Source organism: Aaosphaeria arxii (genome assembly GCF_010015735.1).
Source record: "Aaosphaeria arxii CBS 175.79 unplaced genomic scaffold BU24scaffold_15, whole genome shotgun sequence".
Taxonomy (NCBI): domain Eukaryota; kingdom Fungi; phylum Ascomycota; class Dothideomycetes; order Pleosporales; genus Aaosphaeria; species Aaosphaeria arxii.
Window position 1 is genome coordinate 414728 of NW_022983488.1, and position 20394 is coordinate 435121.

Consider the following 20394-nt stretch of genomic DNA (forward strand, 5'->3'; position numbering starts at 1 on the left):
CCCCAACATCGCATACTGGAGGAAGACACGATGTCATGTGACTGCGCGACGGGATTCAATGCTTGGCAACCGCAAAGGGAGCGATGGTTGACTTCTGATTACTTGCAATAGACACAGGCAACGCTTTTGCACCACCAATTCCACCAGAATAAATCACTGCGTAAGCCATTCGGTCAATTGGCTACGAGTTCTCGACTTCCAGATCGTGTCATCGACATCATCCGCCGCTCTACGTCCGCCTGTTCAACTGCATTGATCCTGGAAATATCGTGCCTTAAAGTCCGACTTTGGGGGAAGAGGCGCACGCATTTTGCGGCCCTTGATACAATTGGATGATATATATAACAGGCAGAGTTATCTGGTTTTGATCGTAGATCTCGTTACGTCGAAGACCCCGTCACAGCCCCGTTCACCAGCCGAATTGTCCGCCTTCGATAAGACTGCATTCAAAGGGAGATTGACTACCCACGTGCCTTGAGAAACTTCAAATCCAAAGTCGCCAGGAACTTGGAAATACCGGCAAGTAGTTTCAGTGCTACCTGCAACTCATATTGTGTGCAGTCACACTTGGCTCGATTACTGCGGTCGGACGTCTCCCGCGAAAGGCAAAAAGTCCCATACCAAACAAGCAATGGCCCTTTGTATCAATGGTTCCACCAGGAAAGCCAACATGTGAGTGATCTGGCTGGCCGGGCTGTGTGGATTTCGTTGTCGCGGGACTGCAGACGCGACCATTCCTGGGCTCAGGAACGCGCCTGATGCCGTCTCCCGCGAAGAAGCATCTGTCACCTGTCATCTGGTTTGCATGGCAATGCCGTATCACGACGCCACTTTTTGGCATTTATGGGTTCTGGTGGGTTTTCAATAGAGTGTGAATTTTGATTTTTGAGGCAGGTGTTACCCTCTATCATGTCAATATTCATCAGTGTTCGGAGGGATTTGTTGCTCCTCTTATTTTCGCGTTCCCCATTACATGCTTGCAACGCGTTGCAAGAGAGTTTCAATATGCATCCTTTTGAAATCGCGTCGACCGTTCACCAAGGTACTTTTCTACGTGTCGGAATGCATTGTCGGGATCAGTAGGTACAGCCATGATGGGACAACCGGAATTAATCAAGACGCTTGACAAGACTTGATGTGCCTGTGGATACTCAAACTTACTGACCTCGCAGTGAACAGCCAAGATGATTTACAACAAACTCAAGACTTGCCGAGGAAGAAGGTAATGCAAAATCAGACCAGACATCCGGACTGCGTTCACCATGAAATGTAAAAGGTCCACTGATTTCCCCACGGGCGACGCTCATTGGTCACTTATCAATATACAAATCAGTTATAGGAGTTCCCCGGAGTTACGATACATTCCTCACCAACGGTCAAGGGAGGGTATATAGGAGAGGACATACCTGCTCACTTCGACTCCATTGCCAGAATAGTTGCAGCCCTTTCAACACAACTACCGCCAGTCGTCATGAAATTTCTCTCGGTGTTGGCAGCACTCGTGCCGCTTGCTGCTGGACAGGCACCGCCTTCGCTCGTTCCCATCCTAAACACTGATCCGGCATTTAGAGCTTGGGCTCTCTACGCTCACAACGTTGACCGGGCACTTCACGGCGTCCCTCCTCTTGTGTGGCATGACAATCTTTCCAACTACGCTCAGCAGTGGGCTAACCAGTGCGTCTGGGCGCATTCGGTGAGTTCGTCCCTGATTGGGTGTGGTATTGGTTGCGCTTACTCAATTTCATAGAACGGAATGTACGGTGAGAATCTTCACGGTCTCTGGATTCGCACTCCCCTTGACTTCATTAATCAAACGCGTTCCGGAATCCACGATGGCTGGTACAAGGAGATTGACCTGTACGACTACAACAAACCTGGGTTCGCTGCTGCTACCGGCCATTTCACCCAGGTCGTCTGGAAGAACACTACATACGTTGGCTGCGCCTGGAACACCACGCCATGCAAGTCGGGCGTCTGGAACTGGTTCGAATTGGTCTGCGAGTATTGGCCGGCAGGGAACGTTCTCAACGATGCGATTTTCAGGGCGAACGTGCCACCGCCGCTTGTTAAACAGGTCACGAACCCGGTCCTCGGAGCGGTTGGAAGCATAGTGAACGGAGTGGGAGGAGCTGTTGGCTCACTCATCGGGGGAGGGTAATCTTCATGACTTGTATAACATGCCCCTAGTCTGCCACAAGTGTCAAGTCGAAATGTCCTCCATTCAGTCCATATAATCTTCGAACTCACCCGGAATCGAGGGTAGATTGCTGGGATTGAATTCACTGATGTCCTGTGTCCTTCATCGCTGCGTTCGACTTGCACCCATCACTGTTCCTCATGATTTAGTTATCATTTTCATTTTCATTTTCATTTCGTCCCGACCCTCGGTTCACCATACCAAGAGTATCGTCATACTAGCACGAACATTCTTACAGGCAGACGAGTTTAGGGAATGTTGTTCATTATCGTCTAACCATCGGTTCTATGTATCCATCATTCCGAATCGTCTAGTTCCACAAAAGAGAGAAAACATTACACTACCAATCATTCTATACTTGCGCGACCCAAAGTCCCAACTCCTCAACTCCACCCCCTCCTCACCCTCACATCCCCTCCTCACCCTCACCCTCCCCACCTCTCCCCATCCTCCCACTCGACGTCTTCCAAACCCCCCTCCCCGCATCTTCCAACCCGACATTCCTCAACACCCCATCCCCGCCCCTCACCTTCGTCGCCCCAAGCCCCAACCTCGGCGTCTGCAAATACACCGCCTCCCAATGCTTAGCAGGGACGTCGTAAATCTCATGATACACCCCCAAATGCGGCATCTTGCCCGCATTCCTATTCCACCACGTCCACGCCTCCCTGTGCGCCTTGCCCTGCGCAAACGCATGCAGGTCTTCCACGGACCGGAAATACCCAATCACGCTCAGGTGTCCCGGGTTACCGCCGGGAGTGGTGGGCGTACCCGTGACGAGAGACCCGCCGAGCCAGCCGTTGTCAGAGACGCCGGCGTCGCGCTCGGCGTCCAGGTCCGCGAGGAGAGAGGTGAAGAAGTGGCCTGTTTCGGCGACGCCGGGGGCGAGGATGCCGAGCGGGTGGGATATGCGTGTGCCGAGGATTAGGACGGTGAGGCCTTTGTTTGAGGGGGAGAGAGTCGTCTTGTTCTCCCCATCGCCGTTGTCGTTGTGGGTTTCGGAGGAGGGGAAGACGACGGTGCGTTTGCCGCGTACCACGGCGTCGAGTTCGTCGTTGGGGAGCTTGCCTGCGGCGACGAGGAGGGTGGGGATGAAGCGGAGGAAGAGGAGAGTGGTGGTTAGGAGGAGGGAGATCCGGGGCGTGAGGAGGAAGGTCGAAAGGAGGTTGAAGGTGAGGCCGCCGAGGAGGAGCTGGGTTGTTGGGCGGAGGGCTGTGGAGATGGGGGGCGTGTCGAGAGTTGATAGCATTGTGGATTGTTTCTTTTTGTTTTCCTCTGAGTTGTTTGTGTTTGGTGGGTTCTGGTTTGTTCTTATGGTGCGTTTTGTTTGGTTGGATGTGGTATCTGGTTCTCCTTTCGTCGTGTCTTGTTCTGCTCGACTGAGGATTGGTTTGGGATATTTAGATTGGCAGTGGATTGGTTTCAGGTGGCAATTGATACTTTGAAGCTTGACAATGTAATATGTTGATGATCTGCTTTGTCGAAGGCGTCGATGCTTTGAAGAACGATAGTTATCCAAATCAGTAGAGATTGCGATATGTTATATATCCAACGAACATCTATATACCGAACAATTCTCATAATGCCAAATCCACCAGCGGAACTCCACTCGTCGTTCACACATACAAATGCGGTCTTCGCCATCGCCAGGTCTACGAAAAATGGTCCAACGATCCCCCGACTCAAGAGCCGCGTTTCTCGGACCCCAGACGGTACTTTATAAGGTTAGAGTTAGAGTTACCCCGGTCCCCAGATCAGCGTACGTATGAGAGTGCATTCCGGCCAATGAGGTCGTCGCGATCCTAGCGCTGGGTGGTCGAATGTTGTCCCGGCGATCCGAGGGCCGCGGGCTAGGCTTGATTGGGTAGTCTATCGTGAATTGGTGGAGGGGCGGGATGACGCTGCTGACTTACTTGGCTCGGCGTGGAGGTATCTGTGCCAATACCATTGGAGTATGGACAAACAGCCCTATGGCGGTCTAGAGGGATTCTGATGTACAGCAGATTATCATGATCTTTTCGTTATGACAGGAGTAGATATCGCTGAAATAAGGAGTATAGGGGCTAATCAATGTTCAGCAAACATCGCTGGTTATCCTAAGTGTAGTCATGGGTTTCAACTAGCCTTCTGATTCTTCGAATATATGTGAATTTTACAATTATATGGATTCTAATGACATCTATCTAGTATATCCGCGCACTTAGACCCGGTTCGTCAAGTCTGATAAACTTACCAGGCATTGTGCCCACTCCGACTCTCCGGTAAGCCCGATCACGAAACTCCTCGGAATGAGGGACCTTGTATGATGAATCGGCCGCAACAACGAGAACCCAAAACATGCGCTGCCATTTATCCCGCTGAGTTGCTTCCATTGCGACAGCCACGCATTGCTGCAGCCGATCTCCATCCGAACCCCTGCGTCTTCTAGTATCGTAAACGATCTTGACGCCTTCCTCCCTGCCCATAACACTAAAGCCTCGTACTTTTGCTCTGAATGATAGACTAGGAGAGGAGTGATCCCCATCGTTGAAAGTACGTGGTTGTAGTTGATCATCAAGCCATTTGGCGGTGCCGAAAGGCGGATCGAGGTAGTCGATGCCCCCTGTATATGCCATCCACGACCAACTTGGGACCGGGGTTCTTGTATCGATGGCAGACATGAATAAAGAATCCTGATCCCCCTCTCCCCGCTGCCAGAGAATACTTCGATAGAACAGTTCTATATATTTGTCATCCTTCGGTAAGAAAACACCAAAGCTGATATCGCAGTCCAAGGCTTTTTGGAGGCGGACCTCGAGCCCTGCTATGGCCAGTGGTCGATCTTCCCACCTCACAAACTGAAGGCGAGAATAAAGCCTGTACAGATCTTGAAAGTATGCGACCTTCAATGCACGGGATTGCGTGCGCATGGCTTTCTCCGGAAATCGTGGATCGCCGAGAAAGTCAGCCATGTTGCTGAATCATTATTGTCAGTAATGGTACGGATGAGCCGCAGTACAGACTCACCTTTGCATCTTCGTCAAAGTCTCGCACCGTACTCCTTGACCGCATTCAAAGTACATCTGATTACCAGTAAAGTATATTGTTCTCTGTGCCAACGCTCGTTCCTGCAGTGTCCAGCCTCGTTGATTTAATGGACTTCCGAGTACATCTTTGCTAAAATCGTCGATATTCTTAGAAACGAAGAATTGCCGCTCGAGCTGTCCTGGAATGGTGACATACGGCGCCTCTGGTCTCGGATTAAGAAATCCCGCATGCTGAGAGGTTCCATGACAAACAGAAAGCACTGCATAAGCCTGACTGAAGACATTCTCCATGTGCTTCGCTTCCTCAATGAAGTCCCCGTCTGTGCCCTGAATGATACAGATGGAGTCGATCCACAAATATCGAACGCCGAGCTTCCTCGTAAAATCGACCGCATCTTTCAATGTGGCTGGTAGTCCGTAATAAGGAATACCCTTTTTGAAAGAAGCAATATCATGGTGCTTGCCACTAGTGTCATTTCGCAAAGTCAAAAAGTGCGCTCCAGCTGTGGTACTACCCCACGCGAAGGATAGAGCGAAGTATTTGGCGGAGGCCACATTCTCCTCTTTGGTTTCGATTAGGCGTAATACTGCATCTCTGGAATCAGTACCAACGTCAATCAGTCTCGTCGGCAATCGGCCTTGTTCGTGCGCATGACAGTCGTGATTATTGTCGCAGTCGTCGAGCCACCCCCTGCAGGTGTCATAGAAGGCATGACTTCTTTCCCGAGGTAGAACAGGCGAACCTATCTGGATAAATTGCAATGGCAACCTCCGTTCTGCATTTCTGACGTCAGTTACTCATTTCTCATTCGTTACTGTGAGTCGTACGGAGCATTGCTTACCTGGTTTCTGAAAGACAGAGAATGATGGGATCGGTTCGTTTTCATAGTAGATCCCAGACCCTCTCCTCTCGAACACAATCCACTCAGGGTCAGTAATTTGCCTTGTGGATGCCTCATCTAATAGAAGCAAGCAGAGGTTGCATTCGCTTGCGCGATCTCTCAAAGTCTGCATTCGATCGGTTAGCAAGAAACCTCCATCCATAAAATCGAGTTTAGAACATCGTGAGCACAATTTTGATAGTTTGTACTTTGAGAACCTTTCACGACTATTGGCGGATGACAAAATATAGTCCTCAACGAACGAATTGTCGATAATGTATTGCCACTCCTTCAACGGAGGCAGACTATAATCTGCATCGAGTTCTCTCGAAGTCACCGATTCGCCTTGCTGATACGGCATACCGCTACTAGAAGGAACTTCGAGTCTATGCTTGATATAGTCTTGTGGAATTGGCAGTCTGATGTTTGCTCGACTCTTATGCGTGACGAGATACCCGGTTTTAAGTTCGAGCGATCTGACGATTTTAGAAGATATTGTATCTAATGAGTTTCGGAGCTCGACGGCTGTTGCACGGTATCGAGTCATTGTCTCTTTCGAATCTGGCGAAGCTGTTCTTCGGCTATGCTGTTCACGAGTACTGACGTGATACGGTGATGTATCAATAACCAGAAGCCTGTATTGCACAAGATCAAGAAGATCCCGAATTGCGGAGTCCCGTGAGCATTCAGGATCGTTATTGCGAATATGGGCCATCCACTGGAGTACCGTCCGATGAATTGTGACACGCCCGAGAGGAACCCCAGGTTCTCCATCAGATGGAGCTTCAAAAAATGGCTTGAACATGCCAGTCTCCTCGTGGAGTTGTGACTCAAAATTGGTGACTGCTTCATTTCCATAAAGGGTCCAGATGATAAACTCTAGGATAATACAGCCCATGGCCCATGGATCGTCAGAGCGAGTGAACCCTAGGCTACCCTCTGGCACGGGAGGGGCATATATCGAATGACGGAAAGGACTTCGCATTGAATAAAGACCGTCGGCGAGTTTGATGTTCTTTTCAGGAAACTCCATTGATATTTTCAGAGTTCCCATGCCAGAACCACGGTAAACAAATCGCAATATCCTTTCAGGGCAGACAATGTAATGTCTAATCGGGACAATTAACATTTCATCCTCATCGTCGATGTATCCCTGAATATCCTGAGTTCTATGCCAAACATTGTCGAGATTATGTAGTTGTTCTAGAGCGTCCGCAAGCCCTCTGAGCTGCTCAACCATATCGGCGATACCATCTTCTGTTGGATGCTGTTTTGGGACGCTTTCCCAATATTCCCGCAGGCTACCTCCATCTGCCCAAGGAGACATGAAGTATCGATTTCGGCCTTTGCGTATGGCTGCAATGCACTTGGTTATATTCGGATGTGCAATAGCATTCACACTCTGCAATGTCATTGCTTCGTGTTCCCACACTGCATTGACCTCAGACTCGAGCTGGTCACGAAGAATCCTCGTTCTCGTGAGCATGATCTGTGCACTATATCAATGCTACAAGAAGGGTCCGATGGCTCAGGAAATACTCACATCATTCGTTTCATCGTGTGTCCAGTGATCAGGATGAACGATCACTCTCTGGATAGCATAATCGCCGGTTTCAGCAACGTTTTTTTTGCTGATAAAGGGTAAAATACAGTCGTTGGGTAGGTCGTACATGAAAACAGATGGATCGAATATTGGCGATAGGAATCTCCATTGCATCTCATAAAACCGATCAATCATCTGAATGCTCCAAATCACAGGTGGGAAGTCTTCCAGATTAATACGTCCTTCAATCGGCTCCTGTATAGGCAACCGATCATCTCGGAACCCATGCAGTCGGAAGTGCTCCATGGCTAAGAAAAGCTCCTGATCATTGAACCTAGACGCGATGCATATCATGAATACTTTTGGGGCGTTCATATAGATCCATCGAGAAAGCAAACCGTGAGGGTAGTCATTGGGTTCTGGAAACTTATTTATTTCCGAATCAATGACATCCTCTGAGACCATTTTGGTAACAAGGCTCGCAGGGAGGAATCGTTTTGGAATGTCCTCGAGATGACTGCCCAATACAAATGAAGCGTATATTTGGTCGGCCAATGACATGTGCGTAGTTGTTAGGGATGTATCAATTGGTTCAGTGGGTAGATTTATGAGTCTGTTGTCTGCTCTTTGGAGCAATGTGATCCAGGCTTGCATTCGACGAAGCGACTCTTCTTCTGAAAATATTGAGATGGACTCCAAACCTCGATCTTTCAGCCTGGGGAGACTCTCTAATTCCGGTGTTGACAGACGATCAATCGAGTTGATGGAGCGAGATGCGGCTGCGTCGCCACTGTCAGCCTCCGACGTAATATCGCTTCGGGCAGGAAGTGCATGAAGTGAGAATCTATGCAAGCAGTTGCCAATGTGCTCTAGAAATGATCTCGCATTGCCGTCAAAGCCAGAAATACCTGCCTTGCAGACCTGCCATGACTTTGCATCCATTAAACAAATGGCGCACTTCTCTAATGATGATCGGTCAAAAACTTGACAAGCGGTATTGAGGGATTCCAAAGACTTTTCGTCTATCTCATGCAGCGACTTAATATGTGTGAAGAAGTCGTCTTGCAAACCTGTTTCATAGTCACAGAATGCACACATCCACCCTTTGGAGACCTCATGGCTTGACAATGCGTGCGATTTCCAAGATTTGAATGTCTGGAAAAAGGGATTCTTCAACGAACAGTTTGCCAGGTAGCAAGAGTAAGGCTGGAGGTCTTGCGACAAGTGCTCCCTTGTGCGGCGAGTTAGTATGTCGCGCAATACAGCGGATGAGACACCTACTTCCATCTTCTTTTCTCAGTGTGATGGCTTGATAAAGTCTGCAAGCAATATGGGCAAGTAAACGCGTCGCCGCCTTGAAGCTTAGGAGGCTTAGGATGGCGCATTCTAAGCGCGATTGCTGTCGCAGAGGCAGCTATCTGGAGGTCTTCAACCATCTTCTCTAATGGAGCTTGCGGCTCATATTCAGACACCTTGTTGAAGTTGCTTCCAGAGTGTTCTGATACAGCCTTGGGTTCTTCGCTGGGTCTAGATTCAAAGATGTCTGCAGGTATGACAGGCTTCGAAGGTTGACTACCACCACTTGCAGTATCATGTGACGCCTCTGTGGTGTGTTCCTGCTCTGGTAGTTCGCTGGAAGGCATTACGGTGGAGGATGGAAGTTTGTCTGGTCTTCCCTTTCGACGTGACCTTTGAACTACGAAACGATGGCGACGCTGCATATTATGCGTAATCAGCGTGTTCTGCTCCGCGGTAGTGGGTGTTAGTTGATCCGAGGGTTTAATCATCTTTGATTCGATGCATAGTTCGAGCGTGGTGTTCTGACCGTCAGTATTCTTACGTCCACGACCTGCTATTGTTGCTATACGATTCAACAGCCCTAAATGTTCTTCCAAGTCTTTTTCAAAACTCGAATACATGGATTTGTATTTCTCGAATATGTCATCAGCATTTCTCAGCCTTGAAACCGTACCGGCCTTTCTAATAGCAATGCCTATATCGATAAGTGACGCGAGAAGTTGTTCTACGCTCAGCTTTGATTCTTCAATTGTAATTTCGTCCGAATCGTTCGCGTCAGTATTAGGGCGATCAGATGAACTCGAACTTCCTCGTGGCGACCTCGACTCCTCGTCATAATGCGGTGCTTGATCCGGTAATGTATGTGATGCGGTTTCTTTTCCCTGAATGTTGACAGAATCCTTTTCAACCGAGTATCCCTCGTTCCTCTCTTCAGATATTCCAAGATTCCGGGACTCCTTCACCCATGCAAGCAAGATCTGAATCGTGCCGATCACGACATTTCGAGCTGCACTGTCATTTCTGAGCCGAAAGTCGAGAGATCGTGAGTATTTGTCACTTGCACCAACACCAGCGTCCCATAGATTAAAGTCGCTGAGACGGTTGTCTGCCCAGTGCTTTTCGTTGAGCTTGACGCTCTTCACACATAACTCCAGTTCCAGCCGACACCTTGCTACAGCCTCTTGTATGCTCTCCACCTCATGGTGAGACTCCTCGGATGTCTGATCAATATCCATTTGACGTGCAATTACTCACAGGCTATATGGCGTATTTCATAGCGGGCATAGCGATGCATACAAGTAGTACTGAATGTCAGAACAGGACGATTGCCGCTTACTGCTGGCTCGGGGACGAAGGAAATAAATCTTGGCGATATGCGGGGACAGGTGCATGAAGCACTGCGAGGTTGGCCATGATTAATCCTGGTCTACGAATCAATGTCAGCTGTGGCTCGCCATGCCCAAGCGAGCCCAGCTACTGATTAACCTCTCAGCCTCAGACGTGGTCTCGTCACCTGGAACACCTTCTTCTGTTTAAACGCTTTGATGAACACTATAGCTAGCTATTCTAAATGACCATACTATCACATCTTTGCGGAACCCCATAATGGACTTTGTCACAGATGTTCTCACACCTACGACACCCAGCCTTGGTGCGTTATTCCCTGGAGCAACGCAATTCGGATTGCGTGCTGTGCGACAACAAATTAGAAATAATAAGCTTCGTGAAGCTCGCGACTTTCAGTTACTCATGAACCGCATTTACAGTCATAATGCCCATGAGAAAGTAAGTTAAATCTAGATACTAATGGATTTCTCTGCTGACAGTCCGTCGCTAGCGTTTATCTCCGATAGTTGACAAGCGCCTACATAGTCTCGCGCGTGGAGATGATTCAGCTACCCAAGATCTCATTGAAAATAAGGCGCAGATTATGGAGGAATGCGGATCTGGAGAGAGCAGCGCTGCACTGACAGAACTGTGCACCGAGGATGATGAAAATCCGCTAGCGAAAGCGGGAGACCGAAGACAGCTTCCCGAGCTGACGACCACAGTTCTATATCAGCTTTTCTACGATAGCCCCACAATACTAACGTGTCATGGCAAAAAAGGACATGAGCCGCTGCGTCCGCTCAAGGAACTTGACTGCTATCTACGCCTGGATGGGCAATGGGCGACATTTGGCGATGAGAATCATGACTTTGTCGATTCCGTTATTGCTAGGAAGGGCGAGTTCTCTGAAGGAAGGGCTAATATTCGATTCCAGTTACCTTTTCAGGATCAAGAACACTCAAATAATAAGGCAATTACGGATGCTCCCGATCAGAACAACGTCAGAGAGCCTGGTAGACTTGAGAAGCGCGTTGGCTTTGCAGGGGTTGATGAATCCAAGGATCCCCCGGACGAGCTGATCGTAGACTTCTGCGAAACAATCGAAACAATCATCAACTTGACTGGTCAACGAGTTCCGATACGTCTTGTGGGCAAAGTACCGCATCATTGCTTCTACGAACTTGATCCTGAGCATGGGAGCGACTGCGCAAGAAATCGCCTCCCCGTATCTCTGGAAACGGCTCTTGCAGAACCAGCGCTCCTTTCAGCGAAAAGCAAAGTCTACCTTGCCTTTGCATTAGCCAAATCCTATTGGCAGTTCTACGAGTCGAAATGGATGCAGGTTCAATGGAGCTTGACAACAATATGCCTTCTATCTCATCTTGACCAGAATGATAGAGGACCCGCCGGTGGCGATTATTTGGAAGAGGAGGCAAAAACTCCTTACCTCACAATTACTTCTCCCCCTACAAGCGAGATATGTTTTCAAGAGCATGAGCCTCCTGAAACGAAGTCGTGCTTCAAACACCCTTATCCATATCTGCTTAATTTGGGAATACTATTATTCCTACTGTGTGCCCCCGAAAGATTCTCTGCACAGAATATTCAAAAGACAGACAAACCAGGAACGCAGAACAAGATTCTATGTGATTACATCGACGCGATGCGTCGCCCTGCAACATCGTGGCCTGACCTTGACCTGTCTGAGCAGAACAGGAACAGCTACAAACAGATTGTACAGCATTGCATCCCTGGACTGGACGTATTGAAGAATGGCATGGAACTCGACACTGTAGCTGCAAGACGTGCATTTATAAGAGATATGGTTGTGTACCCACTTTATCAGCTCTTGAAAGGAATGGAAAGCCCATCCGTTGTGCACGCACAACCTCGGCTACATCTTGCAAATACACACACTAACGCAACCTCTGGTGGTAAGACTGACTTAGTTGAGCGAGTAGCAAGGTATTTATGATCGAAGCTGCACCATCACTCATACACTAACTCGCTGTTAGTGAGGAATCAAGAACCTGGTTGGATGCAATCAAATTCTCGCACTTGGTGACAGGTATCCGACAAGGAATCTTGAAAACAGGCAAAAGCAGACCGATGATCGCGGTCCTTGATACGGGATATGATCCCAAATCATCTTTCATAGGTCCGCTACAGAGAAAGCGTTTTACGAGACATGCCGAGGACCACGAACTATATCATTGGAAAGACTTCTGGGGAGATAAGAGCGACCCGGAAGACAAAGACGGGCACGGTACCTCGATGTTATCAACCATCATGGCACTAGCACCTTTCGCTGATGTTTGCGTGGCACGCATTGCTGGTGAGGATAGTGATCTTCGAGGAGAGCAACGCGGAGAAGTAATCACAAGTTTGAAAAAAGTACGTACCAGAACTAGAATCTTTCCCGCTCGTGCGCTGATTATTCGTCACAGGCAATAATATGGGCATGCGACACTCAGAAAGCGGACATCGTCTCCATTTCATTGGGGTGGGAAAAGGAACCGATAGATGAAGGCAAGAAGGTCATTCAAAATGCAATGTCTATGTCGCTTGGGAATGCGAACCAAAAGGTGCTATTCTTTGCTGCTGCATCAAATTATGGCGGCGCGCACCCTGAACTCTTCCCTGCAAAATACAAAGAGACATTTTCGGTTCGAGCAACAGACACGAAAGGCGTTCACCAGTCCACGAACCCTGAGCTTTCGGACGGCTCGGACGTCTATGGAACTCTAGGAGTTCGGGTACCAACAGCGGACAGAGGGTCTGCTGAATCAGAAGTCAGCAGAAGCGGAAGTTCAATCGCAACAGCCATCACTGCAGCTCTTGCTGCAATCCTCATTGCATTTATCAACATACACGACACAAAAAACAAATGGGAAATGGTGAGGACTTCAGAAGGGTTTCAAAAACTGATGCGAAGTTTATCCACGAAGACCGAAACCCAAAAACGATTCTTTTCTCTGGAAAAAATCCTCAACGAGAGCTATCATGAGGCTCTAGTGAAGCACTTGGATGGAGCAACTTCAAATTAACATTCTTTCGTTTTGAATCACCTGTTAGAGTTTTAGATCAGAGGATTGAGAAGCAATGTCTGTGACTATCTGCTCGGTGACGAACCGATTACTTCATCTAGTTGCAAGTCTAGGTCCTGCAATCCTAACTTCAATTTTTGGCTAGAGCCTGAAGGTACACTTTCCTCAATGCACACCTACAACGAGAAAACCGTAAGTGCAAATCATTCATATTATGCACTCGAGATTCATTCGACGACGGATGTAAACGCAATATTACGCAGCACTATCAAAAGCAAACATTGTGGCCCGACCCAAGCCAATAGTTAGGTCGCATAAGCGCCCGGCGCAAAGATGCATGGGATAGCGATTTCAGCTGCAGATTATCCAACTTTTCACCGGTGCGGGGTCAGATATGATCGACAGAATTCACGCTCTTATCTACTCATTACTGTACACTACATTTTTCAAGAATTTGGTACTGTAAGAGTTACTCTTTCCCATTCAAGTTCAAATTTATCAACAAGGGAGCGCTTTGAGTAGCCTTTTCGCAGCACGAGCGTGCACCCGCTGGCCCCGACGACCATGAAGAAGTATTACATCGGTGCCCCGATGCTGGGCCTCGTTCTCGAGGGACCTCTGAAGATCGGCAACATAGTCAAAGACTTCACTGCTCCCCAGGACCGGATAGCGTTTCTTGAGCGTGCTCCCGCGAACACAATACCTGGAGTCGAGTTTAGCAAAGGGAAGATAGAAACCGCGAGACGGGCGTCGATTCATGCGGGTTTCTCGGCAAAGCTTTACGAGGTGTTCGGTGCCCAAGGGGAAGCAAGAGGCAGCAGGACGATGCACACTGTATACGATTTCGACGAGATAAAGTCTCTGTACCTTGCCGATAACCCCACCGCCAAGGAGATAGAAGCCCTTCGAAAGTCAAACCCTGAAGTCAAGACAGCACTAGACAGAGGGCCCTTGTACATCGTAACGGGGTTAAAGGTCGTAAAAGGTCTTAAGTATACGACTGTACAGCGAACTGACATACGCGCTGGTGCTGGTGGGCAAGCCACTGTTACTGAGGAGGCTGTAATAGAGGCCCACTTAGGCGGCGAACATGGCACGGCAACGCTCGAAAATTACACCGTGATTGGTGATACTATTATGGCATTCCAAGTGCACATAGTGGCAAAGGAGGGCCGATGGTGGCCTTTCTCTTCAACACTTGATTCAAAGACCTTTGATCCCGAGGACGGAGGTCTTATGAACTCGAAGGACAGCAAAGGTCCAGCAGACTTATTCGCAACGGAGGCGGACCAACAACATATTGCGTATTTTAGTGAGCAAGAGGAGTTGGGCGAGGTGGTTGAGGAGGAATTGGAGGACGAGGACGAGTTATGGTCACTCCTTGTTATCCGTTCGTCTTGAGATAGTCCAAAAAGAACCTCGGACCAGATCGAACGCGATGCCGACATACGGACTCAAATATAAATGATTTTGTTTTACAATGCCTTCCCCCTGAGGATCTCGAATAATTATGCTATGGCTTCCTTCACACGAAAACATCATCTTCTTCCATGGTCCTGTGAGACAAGAAAATAACTATAACGGCCTATGCATTGACTGTCTCTTTGGAGCTAGTTCTTCGGTTTCTGCTATCTACAGACCGACATCAATAACGTACATGTGCTCTTGCTCTGGGGAAACGAACCTATCGAAGGTACAATAAGCAAGCGCCTTCCAACGAAATAGATTAGTATTCAGCGTCTTATCTACAAAAAAGAATGAATATTAACGTAGAATTCACAGATTGTTGTAGTGCCGGAGACTGACTTCTTTCAGCGAGTAATCTTCGACTGATACTACTGTTTCTATGGAGTGTATTTGTATGGGAACTTGTCGATCATTGGAGCATGTTATCTGATTCAACTACATTTCATTTTCCACTAACCTTCACATAGAACTATTGCTGAAAGAGAGTGACTCGGACTAAGTCATCAACTGCTATAACCATGGAGTAATATAGCACTATGCTATGAAGAAGTCAAGGAATAAACGAGTTTAAAGGTTTTAAATGATGAGATGTCTCCTGATTAAAGTAAACTGTTCTGTTGCGTGAATGGAGGTTGTTCCAAGCTCACCATGACCCTGTTTGTCTAACTGCTCCTTTTGATTGATACAGACCTTGAATAATATTACAGAATGTTCCTGTTCTTTGGTCTTGAAGGGAACATTCAATAACACGCTGTCTTCGCCGCTCTTAAATGATGCTCCCTATTCAGCCGAAGAATGCCAGAAAGACGTCTGCCCGAGATCCGAGAGCGGGCGAGAGAAGATCGACCAAAAGAAATACATCGACCGCCAAAAGATCAAAGTTCGGGGAACCAGCTAGCGATGCCAAAGACCACTAACAAACATCCCTGATTTCGGCCCTTGCTTTTGTGTTTATGAGATTCGAGCTGGCAGAAAGCAAGCCATCAGATAATCTCTTCCCGACAAAGCGACTAGTACACCAGAATCTCCTCATCCTTTTCTCCCCCGTCTCTCCATTTATTGAGCACCTTCTTCATATCCGCCACGATAAGCTGAGCATAGTCAGGCCCAACGGCCCCGACAGGCAAATCCCCCGGGTTCCCCCTCACCCAAGCAACGGGCTCTTTAGCAACACTGGCGAATTTTTTCTTAAGCTCCTCAACCTGATGAGGATCATAGCCGCGACCGAAGACAACAGCGCGAGGAGGTCGGCTGTAATTGTTGGTTCCGATCTCATTGGGGGTCTGAGACTGAGGATTGCGCCCTGCAAGCAGATGCGGGAGCTCAGCCTCTGCAGCCTCATATGACAGGATGAAGTGGGTGACTGGGGAGTATTAGCACTAGATTTCATTTATTTCAGAAATGTATTTCAATGACCTTCATATTCGGGCCGCAAGTGCTGGGAGATTGATTTCCCCATCGCGGGTATTTTGCCGCAGCCAACTACTGGTATCGGTTGAGTGGATGAAGACATGTTGCGAGATCTGTATACTGCGCTGCGGATGAAGGTATTTCGGAGCATTGGAGAATGCAACGAAGTCGATGATTCGGTTTTATATTTCTGGCTGTGATTAAATAGGTAAGTAAAGACCATACATCTTGAGCGGGGTTTGGGCCAATCATAGCGGTCCATCGATTTTTCGATTATTCAACAGTCCTCGACCGACGCTACGATTTTTCGATTATTCAACAGTTCCGACGCTACCTACGACCTCGATGAGTAAAGCAACGCCGTCACTTCCTTTTCGCGTTCTCGCATTATCTAGGTACCACGTCACCGAATGTCTTGAAGATAGTTAAAAGAAAAGGCCTCAAAAGCAATACACGATGGTCGAAGCAATGACTGACGCGCCCGTGTCTCGCAAGAGAGGCCGGCCACGAACTGTGACAGACGATCAGCGAGTTCTCGAGGTGGGTGCTCCGTACATTCCGAACAACCACAAAGCAAGCTGAAACTGACTCAATGAATCCAGAGACGACGGATGCAGCTTCGCGTCGCGCAGCAAGCATACCGCAAGAGAAAAGAGACGACGATCGCTACGCTGCAATCTCGCGTACAGGAACTCGAGTCGGGTATCGAAGAGCTCAGTGAGTCGTTTCTGTCCTTCAGTAATCTTATGATCGAGACTGGGATTCTCGAAAATCAGCCTCATGTCACAGCTGCTCTGCAAAATATCACACAGCAATGCGTGTCGCTGGCCAAAAGCGGCTGCGACAATGCCAAAGAAGCATCTGTAGCCCGAGCGGACGTGCCATCATCGACGTCTCCCACGCTCAGCGATACCCAAGATATAATCTCAAATGACGATCCGCTCATAACGCAACTTGCTTCATTGCCCATAATCGGTGACGCTTTCCAGTCCTCGTCGGACCTCGCGGATCCATGGCCTGGACTATCACAACTACCCCCCACGCCGCCCTCCCAAGAACAAGCAATTCTACCACTCGGAAGAGTATTGCCGTCGCCAATTGTCACCTTCTCATCTATCCCTAGCCTTGCCTTGAATTTTCCGGTCATAGGTTCGCCTCCAAATCTCTCAAAGCAAAGGCGCTGGCCACTCTCATACCGTCTGGTCCTACAATGCTGCGAGATTGGATACCATCTATTACTAGGCTCATCTGGAGACGATCCAAGGGCCAAAGCAATCTTCGGAAAACGATTGGCCATGGATGAGCGCAACCGCTTGATGTCCGGATTCATCGCTGTCATGCACGACGAAGTAGGAGACGTGATCGAGTTGCGAACAGATGTTCTCGATTCAAGGAGGAAGAGCTACTCGCCCGAACAACTCGCTGTTTCCACTCGAACGTGGCAGACTGTCATTGAATCGGGTGCTGACGAGTGGATGGACGCGATTGGTGTGCAAAGGCTGCTACAGGAGCGAGGGATTCGTTCTTGTATTCAGAACCCGAGCTCGCCCTTCTGCGGTTCCTGGTTCCATTCGGCTCCGCAGCTCAACCTAGCGAGCTTCATTAAATGTGAGTAATGATGAGATCAATGGCTGATTGTGTCTTCTCGTCTGTGCATTTATTGACCTTGTCGCACTTAGATCTTTCCCTCTGCTCTATCTGTCTCGGTCGTGGACCAGCATTCCGAAAGCGCGATGTTGAGAATGCGATTCGCCTTGCAACCATTAATGATTCTTGGGATTTTAATCCTGTCTGCGAAATACCCTGAACTATGTGTAATAGCAATTATTGTCTATGATAGAGAAAACCTCTGTTCACTTTGCATGATGCGGCGAATAGAAGTGGGACCCCGCCGTGGAGTTGAGAAAGCCCTTCCAGTACATATGTTTCCTATCTCCACGAAATTTCTTTCGAAAAGAACCACCATCTACGTTACGACCCTTCATTTCGACTGTGACTTCAGCGTCTAGGGGCCGGCCTTTGAAATTCAGGATCGGACTCCGAAGTCACCACGATGTTTTCCATTTCCAATGTCTCCCTTTTTTGGTTCTCACGAATGCGCGGGCACCTTTCTAGTCACGTCGACGCCAAATAGAGACTCTGTCATTGACCACCCCATTCTCACCCATGCCGACAGTGTGCGTGCGCTCCGGCTGCCAGTGAGCCACTCTCTCCAGGCCCGCCTTGCTGGGCTCTCGCAACGGGTCTGTATTGACAAGACCCTTATCGTTGTACGAGATCTTCTCGCCAGGGTGGCTCAGGTGTTCCATGTAGGCCTCGGATGGAGAGGCAAATGGAGGACCCGGGGCCAAGGGATCCTTATGACGAGGAGACTCTAGACAGATCAGATTGCCTGCAGGTGAGGGAGCAAGGAGCTCGGTGTGTCGGAGAGCCCATTTAGGACGGAGGTCTGGGTTCAGTGCACAGAAAAACTAGATGGCTGTCAAAAGGAAGGACGACAAAGACCAGAAGGATCTGGGTTGGGCCGGAAGTAGGACAAGCGGAGAGGAAGAGAGCAATAATGAAATCCTAACAGCGGCTGTTAGTATACATACCGTGTAATCATAGATGATATCGAATCCATTCCGAGGTATTGCGATTTCCTTTAGCCATGCATCATCGAAGAAATCCCCCTGGACAAAAGTGACCCTCCCTTTCCCAATTTTCTCGTCTCGCACACGGTACTGGTCATGTTTCTCCTTCTCCTGCTTTTTGCAGGCATCGACAGCCGCGGCGCTGCACTCCAGACCATAGGCATCATACCCAAAGCTCGCCAGTAAGAGTACATCGACTCCACGTCCACAGCCCGGCACCAGGGCCTTCCGCCTCTGACCGTCCTGGGTGATGGGCCCACCGATGGTGCTAGCTCGCTGGGCTAGGGTGTCTTCTAGCGCGGGGTTGGGAAAGCCACGATCCCAGGGCAGATTATCTCCTTTGTCCCACAGGGCGGCCCAGCCCTCGACGTAGTTGTCGCCTTGATATTTGGAAAACTGCGCTAGAACACCCTTTGGATCAATGTTGGTAGGAGTCGTCATAGCTATGGGTTGGTGATGGGGTCGGGGGAAGTTGGAGGTGCTCACTCTCGCGTGACAGCAAGAAACAGGGTAAAAGGTTGTGAATAGTATACTTCGTACAGAGTGTACAGAGTGGACAAAACCTGTTGACTTCATAGGGAAGTACATGATACTAGATGCGCGGCGGCTGTTCTACTTATGATGCCTCTCCACACTCGTGGTTGAGTTTCTTTCATGATGTGATTAGAAATCATTATTGTCGACGGGACACCTTAAGCTGCGACCGCGCACCAATAATGGTCCGGTGTTGGGTCCCAGGTTAATCAGACTTTACTTGTTTATTCATCATCCCGAGATAGGTTAACTAGAGAACTGTTGAAAAAAGTAGAGGTTTCTACTACACGGTACAGTATCATGGGATTGGCCCAGGCAGAAATCTTGGACTCACCGCCGACTAAGAATTACGCCTCAGACAGTACTGCAGCAGTCATCACATATGTCCTGTGTTTACAATAAGGGGCTCCAACGACTGGATGCGACAGAATCAGGTGCGTCGGAGAACCGAAAATAGAAAGACTGGAGAGCATTGTGACCATGCTCCTGGAAACAACAACTCGGCTTCCCGTCCGCTCAGCCATACACAAGCTTTAAAGTGGCAGTCTAGTAGTCAATTAAGTGACCGTTACCATATCCCTGCTGTTGTCAGAATTTATTTTCATTATTTGCTGCTTCAAAGTCAGTTAACTTAGGAAGATATCGTAGGTTAACAGTGTTGATGTAGTCTTGGCATCATTTCTTATTTTATTGCCTAAAGAAGCTAGCTCATGTCATAACTCTAATTCAAACCACATTTGCGATTGTTTTGTTTTTCTCTCGTGTTGCTTTGTAGTGTGCGTAAGGTATTGTTCCTTGGTGGGTACATGTGAATCGGACCTGATCGCGGATAGTCTAGTGTGTCTGCCTTTGTATATAGCCTTCCGTCCGTGCAGAGGGGACATCTAAACGCTGTGTTGCTTTTGCCACAGAATGATGGCGCATAACTCGGTACCTAAGTAGATACGCTACATGAAGATTGGTTTGTTTGTAGCGCTGCTCACTTATTGCAGTCTTAAATCATCGTAATCTTGTAACCAGATAACCAA

The 20394-nt window shown here is 48.6% G+C and overlaps 8 protein-coding genes across 8 annotated transcripts; 4 read left to right on the forward strand and 4 right to left on the reverse strand.

The window, feature by feature from the left end:
• Positions 1 to 1471: 1471 nt before the first annotated feature.
• Positions 1472 to 2217, forward strand: BU24DRAFT_402419 (PR-1-like protein; the record flags this gene model as incomplete). Its single annotated transcript, XM_033525526.1, has 2 exons — positions 1472 to 1693; positions 1748 to 2217. 2 exons carry the CDS (start codon positions 1472 to 1474, stop codon positions 2156 to 2158), a joined length of 633 nt encoding a protein of 210 aa, XP_033377397.1. The 3' UTR covers positions 2159 to 2217.
• A 386-nt stretch (positions 2218 to 2603) lies between these two features.
• Positions 2604 to 3539, reverse strand: BU24DRAFT_497613 (uncharacterized protein; the record flags this gene model as incomplete). Its single annotated transcript, XM_033534290.1, has 1 exon — positions 2604 to 3539. The coding sequence occupies exon 1, from the start codon at positions 3444 to 3446 to the stop codon at positions 2604 to 2606; it is 843 nt and encodes a 280-aa protein (XP_033377398.1). The 5' UTR covers positions 3447 to 3539.
• Positions 3540 to 4361: 822 nt separating this feature from the next.
• On the reverse strand, positions 4362 to 10317 carry BU24DRAFT_497614 (uncharacterized protein). Its single transcript, XM_033534291.1, has 5 exons — positions 8929 to 10317; positions 7648 to 8878; positions 6066 to 7593; positions 5204 to 5999; positions 4362 to 5152 (listed from the first exon to the last, which is right to left on the reverse strand). Exons 1-5 carry the CDS (start codon positions 10179 to 10181, stop codon positions 4381 to 4383), a joined length of 5580 nt encoding a protein of 1859 aa, XP_033377399.1. The 5' UTR covers positions 10182 to 10317; the 3' UTR covers positions 4362 to 4380.
• Positions 10318 to 10465: 148 nt separating this feature from the next.
• BU24DRAFT_429001 (subtilisin-like protein) lies at positions 10466 to 13725 on the forward strand (the record flags this gene model as incomplete). The annotated part of the gene is made up of 4 exons (XM_033529620.1): positions 10466 to 10731; positions 10784 to 12240; positions 12291 to 12669; positions 12723 to 13725. Coding segments are annotated over exons 1-4 (2576 nt in total), but the record flags the coding sequence as incomplete, so codon positions are not given.
• Positions 13719 to 14869, forward strand: BU24DRAFT_429002 (uncharacterized protein). Its single transcript, XM_033529621.1, has one exon. The coding sequence runs from the start codon at positions 13887 to 13889 to the stop codon at positions 14721 to 14723; it is 837 nt and encodes a 278-aa protein (XP_033377401.1). The 5' UTR covers positions 13719 to 13886; the 3' UTR covers positions 14724 to 14869.
• A 930-nt stretch (positions 14870 to 15799) lies between these two features.
• Positions 15800 to 16302, reverse strand: BU24DRAFT_415415 (uncharacterized protein; the record flags this gene model as incomplete). The annotated part of the gene is made up of 2 exons (XM_033526291.1): positions 15800 to 16152; positions 16206 to 16302. The coding sequence occupies 2 exons, from the start codon at positions 16300 to 16302 to the stop codon at positions 15800 to 15802; spliced, it is 450 nt and encodes a 149-aa protein (XP_033377402.1).
• Positions 16303 to 16523: 221 nt separating this feature from the next.
• On the forward strand, positions 16524 to 18137 carry BU24DRAFT_90107 (uncharacterized protein). Its single transcript, XM_033534776.1, has 3 exons — positions 16524 to 16739; positions 16802 to 17807; positions 17879 to 18137. Exons 1-3 carry the CDS (start codon positions 16656 to 16658, stop codon positions 18004 to 18006), a joined length of 1218 nt encoding a protein of 405 aa, XP_033377403.1. The 5' UTR covers positions 16524 to 16655; the 3' UTR covers positions 18007 to 18137.
• Positions 18138 to 18310: 173 nt separating this feature from the next.
• On the reverse strand, positions 18311 to 19273 carry BU24DRAFT_359247 (thiol methyltransferase; the record flags this gene model as incomplete). The annotated part of the gene is made up of 2 exons (XM_033524036.1): positions 18311 to 18670; positions 18794 to 19273. The coding sequence occupies 2 exons, from the start codon at positions 19271 to 19273 to the stop codon at positions 18311 to 18313; spliced, it is 840 nt and encodes a 279-aa protein (XP_033377404.1).
• Between the last annotated feature and the right edge of the window lie 1121 nt (positions 19274 to 20394).